At 34.4% G+C, this 7,908-nt stretch overlaps 1 protein-coding gene across 1 annotated transcript in view; it reads left to right on the top strand.

Moving 5' to 3' along the window:
• Positions 1-7,908, top strand: part of Rich (Guanine nucleotide exchange factor subunit Rich) — a 63,923-nt gene that overhangs the window by 27,397 nt on the left and 28,618 nt on the right. Inside the window, exons 14-16 of the mRNA XM_014428282.2 lie at positions 3,556-3,687; positions 3,923-4,162; positions 4,283-4,397. Of these exons, the coding sequence (XP_014283768.1) occupies positions 3,556-3,687; positions 3,923-4,162; positions 4,283-4,397 (487 nt within the window). The remainder of the gene's footprint in view (positions 1-3,555; positions 3,688-3,922; positions 4,163-4,282; positions 4,398-7,908) is intronic.

The raw sequence follows: 7,908 nt of genomic DNA, 5'->3' as shown, positions 1-7,908 counted from the left end.
AATAAAACATATCAAAACCCTTTATACATCAAAAATATACTATTTACTCAAAAAGAGCATATTACAGTATGTTAGCAGTAATTATGTACAATTCTGTTGCTAATTGTTGATTTCTATTTGCTCAAGTTATTTCAGCCTGCATTGATATTATCACAAAATCTTTTTTCATTTTTTATATCAAGGAAATAACAATTGTAATAATCTTCACGAAATGTATAAATTCATTAAATATATTGCATTATATAAAGCAAATTATGTAAGTACAAATTAAAGAAGAAAATAATTCCCACAGTAATGCACAATTCTTAAAGAGGCCTCTGAATTTCTTTTGTTTGGCCAGATTTTCGAAGTCTGGTTCTAATCTGGTTGAAGACATTATTAATAAATTCTTCAACTGAGAATCCACGAGGGAAGAAAGATTTTTATTTTTTGCTAAGCTCATGTTGATCAACGTCTGCTTGCACATATATGTTGGTACCCAAATCTACAAGAATATCATTCTTCGAAATATCTTGTTTACGAAAATTTCCTGATGACTAGGACTTCCAGCTATTCCATTGCCTCTCTCCTAGTGCCGTGTCGATAGCAATTTTGTTTCATATATAAAACATATTAAGTTAAAATTATTCTTTCATCTCAGAAGTATCTTTTAAATTTTTAGAAATAGATTTTAAATTAAAAATAACTTGTGTCTATTTTGAACCCTCAGTGTGCACTTCAAGTATAGAGCATCATGTTCTGGTGAGACCAATAGATAGAAATGAAGAGGATAATATACTTTCTGGATAAATTGAAGTAATATGAAATAGTTAAAATTTATTTTATGTTTTGTACAATAAAATTGAAATCACATATTCCCAAACGAGAGAAAAATAAAAAAGTACTTTTATTTATTAATTAAAATATACAGTTATATCATCTCTTTTTAATGGACCTGAGTTTTTCAAGATCTTGAATTTTGTGAAAGTAAATTTCTTGTTGAGCTTTAATCTTTTTTGTTGATTTTAGGACCTTTAAATTTTTTTACAGTGACCAAGGAGATTAGGGTAGCTGTTCTTTAGTTTATTCTGTAATTTCTTACTTTTTGAAGATCATTAGATACATGCACACTGAGCAATTAGTGATAATTAACTTTCTCCTTCACAAATTTTGTTTACAGTTTCTATTTTTTTGTTTCTTATAACCTCTTAAAAAGACATGTTATTATATTTCTCACTTAGCAATTGTTTCTTGATTCCCAAAAGTTCTGTGGCTAGCAGGAAATTCTAGATTGTTTTATTCTTGTTAATCAATGTTTAGTCCTTAGTAAGTGGTAATGAATAACGTTTTTTAGCTTTTTTCAATTTTATTCTATGTAAAATGCCTAAGAAGGGTTGTGTGTTTTTTTTTTTACAAGGGTAGGTGGAAATCTTCAAAAGACATGGATAGGCCTAGGTATGACCTATCCCTATGTGGAATTTTTACCCACTAAAACCGCGGCCTTACACTTGTTCATTCCTCTCCATGGGACGCCGCTAGGCATTACTTCATAGAGAGAAATGGCTGAGTGCTGCCTCATTTTCTTTGCTTGGTTTTCACATTTCCATGCTAATCACGCCTTCTAACTTTCTCTTTAAGACAACGGTAGTGAATGTCTTCACTGCATTCCAATGCTGGTCTGAACGCAGTATGTAACTCACAACGTTTTCTGGTGTGATGCTTCCTCCACACACTCTCCAATTTGTTTCTTTCTGCCACAAAGCGAATGCAAGCAAAAAATACATGCTACACTGTTGTACATACATGCTCCTCGATAGTCTGACATGCAGGGCATTCTGCGGTGTTGTCCAGTTGGAATCGGTACTGATAGGCTCTAAAGCATCCATGTCCGGTCAACAATTGGGTTACATAGAAATCCACCTCACCATTCCGCCGATCATACCACAAACCAACGTCGGGTATTAGCCTGCAAGTCTACCTTCCGGAATCTGCAGCCTCCCAACACTGTTGCCAATGGTCGATGGTTATTTTCCGCTCTTTTTCTCTGGAAACGTGAGAGCGTCATCCATAGTGCCTGCTTCTTTCTTCAATAAGGAGTTCCAGAGGTGGCATTCTGGCTATCATGCATACCTCATAGGAAACAGTTTAAAAAGCACTTACCATTATCATTAAGGAAACTCTGTGATAAATGGAAACCATCTGTCTTCTGTATGATTTGGTAACCATCGCATCTTTCCAAATTGGAGCTGCATAAGGCATAATTGAGGATACAACAGTACCAAAAAGACTTCTGCGACTCTCCCTAGGACCTCCAATGTTTGGTATAAGGCGTGACAATGATATATTCCGTGAGAACATTAAAGCGGATACGTACATCGACCATTACTCCTAGATATTTTAAGCTAGACTGAAAACAAATTTCGTGCCTACCCACTGTGATTCAGTTTGCTTCCTGCTAGTGACTAGGAGAACCTTGGTATTGTGATCTGCAAGTTGTAGGCCTACCGTAAAAAGCCAACCTCAGACCAGAGAAACAGCCTGGTTAGCGATGAAGGTAACTTCTTCCAAGTAGTACTTCCTGTCACTACCACTGCAACATCTGTGAATCCCACAACTTTGGCTCCCTCTGTCATTGACAATTGGAAAAGTGTGTCGAATATAACATTCCACAAAAGAGGCCCTACTACAGAGCCCTGTGGGACACCACCAGTCACCTCGTATCACCTTTGGCCAATGTCTTATAGATAAAACAAAACTCTTATCTTTGAAGTAGTCTGTAAGAACTCTCATAAGATAGACTGGTACTGCCATAGTCCGTATGGCATCTAATATACAGGTTCATCTTGCAGTGTTAAAAACATTCTTAACATCTAGAGTGATGATTGCTGCATAAAACTTAGCACCTCTCCTCCACCTTCCTCCTGTAATTGCTGTACGGGCCATCTCGTCTACCTATCCAACAGCATCTACCATGGATTGCCCTTTATGAAATCCATATTGAGGTCTTGAGAGGCCATTTATACCCTCCGTGAACTCCTGTAGCCTGAGGGAAAGGATTTCCTGAAATACCATACCCATAGTATCCAATAAACAAATTGGACAATAGGTTGACGGGATACTTACCCTTTGGAATAAGTACAAGGCACTGTCTCTTCGAAAGTTTTGGAATTAAGCCTTCATGAATCCAAGAATTGAAGTGATCGATGAAAATATCCGGTTGTTTCCTAGTGTACACAACATCCCATCTCATGTGGAGCTGCATCTTACCTTCACTTAATTTCTTAAGTGCTATTTTTTAAGGTATGCCCAATGGGTCTGCATCCACCTCATTACAAATTTCTCTCTAGTTTGCTTTCTTTGAAGGCTTGTACGAGGTTCCTTCTTGCTCTCTTGAACTCTTCTTGAGCACAGAAAACTCTGGAAGACATCTCGTTTGCTGGTAACGTCTTCTTGCTTGGTTGCAACACCAGTGTGTGATCTGTCTTTGTCTAATTAAAATTATATGTAATGATTAGACACTTATATGAATGCATTTTTCATTCCTTCTGTATTATTGGAACATTTTTATTTTTTTAGAGTCAAGTTTATTTACATCATATTCTGCGCCAGTTAATTCGACGTAATTTGGGTTTTCATGCTTGGGAAATAGCTCGATGTTGTACTTCACTGCCATATTTTCCACATTCTTTGGAGCTATTACTACATGAGGTAAGAATTTTCAAGAATAAGGTTAATAATTTATTGAAAATTTTTGATGATATATATTAGGTTATAACTTTTTCTAGTATTATATTTCTTTTTTTGAAGAACTTGTTAAGCTGAATTCCAAAAATTTTTTTTCTACAAAACTTGAGAAAAAAATATTTCTCAGATAATATTTTGTCTACTTGTATTTGAATTAATTTTTGTTCTGATTATTATTTTATCTCATTAATGTTTTGAGGTTTTAGAAGAAGAAGCCACTAGTAAAGATCCTATTCCAGATGCTCAGCTTCCGAGTGTAATAGAATTCATTCAAGAATTTCCTGTATATCTTGATACTGTTGTCCAGTGTGCTCGCAAAACAGAAATAGCCCTCTGGCCATATCTTTTTTCAGTTGCAGGAAAACCAACTCAATTGTTTCAGAAATGTTTAGTTGCCAACCAGCTTGAAACAGCAGCATCATATTTAATTATATTGCAGGTTATTATCAACTAATTATATGTTAACCACCTGATTTAAACATATTTGGGCTCATACTCTTAATATTTATTATTAAAAGGTTTTTCTCCTCCAATTTTAGATAGTTCATTTTTGTTTTAGAATTTAGAATCATCATCCGTTAGTCGTCAGTATGCTACTATGCTACTTGATTCAACATTAAACAGTTCTAAATGGGAACTTTCTAAGGATCTAGTTAGATTTCTTAAAGCAATAGGTAAGTTACTGCATTAGAATTGCTTTTTAATGATTTATGTTGTTTGAGTAATTTGTAAAATACAGAAATAATAAAAACAATATATGTGGAATTCTGTTGTGACTTTTAAATTGTAGGTATTAAGATTCAACTAATTATATACTGTATTGTGTTGTTTCATTTTTGCATTAAATCAAATGAGACTTAATATACATGATTTTTGAATATGGTTTCGTCTTTAATTAGTTGACTAGTGATATGACGATGAGTAGGCATTAGATGGTTTTTTCTTCTCCTTCTTGATGGATATCACAGTTAATTAAACTCCAGATTAAAGCTTTTATTACTTACATTCATTATAAAGGGACCCTAATATTATAAAAATCCTAAAAGATAAAATAAATTGATTCATTAATGTACGCAATCTTTAACTAGATATTATTTTCATATTTTGGAGTCATTGTAAAACAATGTTCTGTTTTGCTCCTATGTAATTAGAATTACATTAAAATTACTAGTAATTGTATGCAATTACTTGAAACTTTAGGAGAAAAATAATAATTCCATAAGAATGTTATTGATGATTGCAATTACATAGGCTCAACTTATAATTGTAATTGGGGGTCCACAATTACAATTACAGTTGTTCATGAAGTAATTGCCAGTGAATTGTAATTACTTTTTGCCCAACTCTGGATACTCACCAGAGGGTATTTGTAGAAACGGAAAAATGAAACTTAAATAGACTAGGGAAAAAACAGGAATGGGTTCCTGTGAACTAAACTGAAATGTATGCGACATAAGGCTTCTTCTATGCAGTGGAGCTATTAAACACAACTGAGAACCTGTTACAAAGATGTGGTGTTCAGATTATCTTTTTCAGAGGCTTATATTTGGAGCAACCAAGTCCAGAACAACATTTTGGCTTATCTCAGATTTGATAACATATATACTAGACAAGAGAGAGTGAAAATGGATAAACTAGCTCCAATTTGAGAAGTGACTGATCTTTTCACACCTTACTGCAAAAAATACTTTAATACAGAATTTCATGTAACCATTGATGGACAGCTAGTTCCGTTTAGAGGAAAAACACCGTTTTGGAGTTTATATGAAATCCAGACCTTTGAAGTATAGGTTGAATATTTAGGTGATGTGTGACAGTTACACAGCATAATATGAAAATCTGCAAGTGCACAACAAAGGAAGCAGTAGACACACTTGACAAAATGGTCAGCGAATATACTTACAAAAGACAAACCAGCAAATGGCTAATGAAATGAAAAAAATACTTTTATTCTGGGACATATGTCCCCTAACAATAAATACATGGTTCACACATTATGATGATTTGTCTGGCAAACATTTAAAAAGTTTCTCTGTGCAAAATAAAATTACATTAAGATCTTAGTTCAGTTACTATTTATAATGGTAATCAATATATGCCTATTTATATTTTTCACATTGATGTGAAGGTTTGGTTATGTTGTAAGTGAAGGAATAGGTGTTGTTTTAAGAAAAGAATGGATGAAGATTGCCGAATGGAGATGGGAAGGGAATTCCAGAAGGAGGTTGCACGAAAGAAAATGACAAAGGATTTGCTGAAGGAGGCAGCTCTATGGGAGGCCATATATAGGTCAGTCAGTTGGGATCTGGTGTTTAATGAATGGATGGATGATTGAGAGTGAGGAAATCAGGTTTTTTTATTTTAAAGACTTGGAATAGGAAAACACTTAGGGGGTATTGCCTTCCGGAAGGTTGGATATAGCCATTTCAACATGGTATACCAATGGGAGACATGAGAGCGCTTGGGAAACCCATAGATAAATCTTATGAAGCAATTCATTAGTCTCTTCAGTCTCATCTCTAGACCTGCAGATAGCCCTCCATAGACTTAAGAACCATAGTTCAAGTGGGGGAGGGACGAGAGAGGATACTAGGAGCTGATAGGTATTCTGAGGGATGGAAACACAGAATCTTAGGAATTGTTTGAGTATAGTTATGATTTGCATGTGATCTGGGAAATATGATTATTCCAGGAAAGGTGTTGGTTGAAGGTGACTCCGAGGTTTTTTACTATGGAGTAGAAATTAATCGGTTGTTTGTTAAGGAAAAGTGAGGGATAGTATGGGAGGGAATAAAGTAGGCGCTTGGAACCAATAAGAATGGCCTTAGGTCTTTTGAGCATTTAATCTCAAATTATTGTTTAACGCCCATTCGCTAATGCTATTTATTTCTTCTTGTATCCTTTTGGATGGCCTCAAGCATCTCAGAGGGATCGAAGGATGTGTAGATTTGGAGATCGTTTTCACAAAGTAGTGTTATGAATGGTGAATATAATGAGGGAGATTGTTAATGTAAATGGAGAAAAGGCTTGGTGAAAGTTAGGCCCTTTGAGGAACACTTTGTAAGAAGAAAGGGGGAGGATGGAGATTCTTTTGGAATGATAACTATTTGTGAACGATGGGACAAGGAGGAGAGGAACCACTTTAGGACACTGTTTGATATGGAAAGATTTTGAAGTTTAGTGAGGAGGATCTTATGGTTAACGAGTCAAAGGCTTTCAAAAAATTAAAAAGAACTAGTATAGAAATTAGGTAATTGTCTATGGAGGATTGGAGGTCTTGGGAATTTTAAAAGAGTTAGAATGGCGTCAATCATCTCAGAAGGATGGAAGGATACGTAGATTTGAAGATCGTCAGCATATAAGTAGTATTGTGAGTTGTGAATAAAATCAAGGAGATCATTGATGTAAATGGAGAAAAGAGTTGGTGAAAGTGAGGACCCCTGAGAAACACCTCATGTTAGAAGAAGGGGAGAGGAAGGAGATTTCGAGGAGCCCAATGGTTTTGTTTATGCACTGGAGTGATATAGCAGCAGTAAATACATTTGTTCTATAGAAAAACATTCACCCTGTGTGAAAACGATGTTACAAAAATGGGCATTTGTTTTTGCTGACAAGTAAAGAGGTTTTTGAACCAGCCATAAAGAGATTATTGAAGAACAACCCATCATTTTCAAACATTCAGTGTAAAAAAGACTCTAGAAATGATGAAGAATGTCTTGGAAACTATTGAAAATAAGAACCGTGCAGGCGAGGAGATTGATGTGGAAGAAGTTAAAGACTCAGAACTAGGTGTGACCATTTAACAAAAATGGAATAATAAATTATTTTTTCTTTCTAAATATTTTTAAAATCCAATCCTATTATATATAATACCAAGCCTTTTATACTAATATCCATTTTTCTGTTTATTCTCACTAACAAGATTTTGATATTTCAATTAATAAAATAAGTGAGAAATGCAAAAATTCTATTGGGGTCCTAAAAGGAGTCCAGCAATTTATGTGTTTCTTGCAGGCTATGGTATTAGTAGGTTAAGGTGTTATGATATTATATTTAAAGAATAATTTCTTTTCTATGTTGTCATAACAATACAATGAATAAATGGTATAGAATTGTGATATATTGGAAAATTCTTTATTATTTTTAGTGTTCTCCTCTGTTTTATGTTATATTATCATCTTTATT

This window comes from Halyomorpha halys, unplaced genomic scaffold (assembly GCF_000696795.3).
Source record: "Halyomorpha halys isolate HHAL.00 unplaced genomic scaffold, Hhal_1.1 Scaffold709.1, whole genome shotgun sequence".
Taxonomy (NCBI): Eukaryota; Metazoa; Arthropoda; class Insecta; order Hemiptera; family Pentatomidae; genus Halyomorpha; species Halyomorpha halys.
The sequence above is the reverse complement of the archived record's forward strand: the minus strand, read 5'-3'. Positions and strand labels throughout refer to the sequence as shown.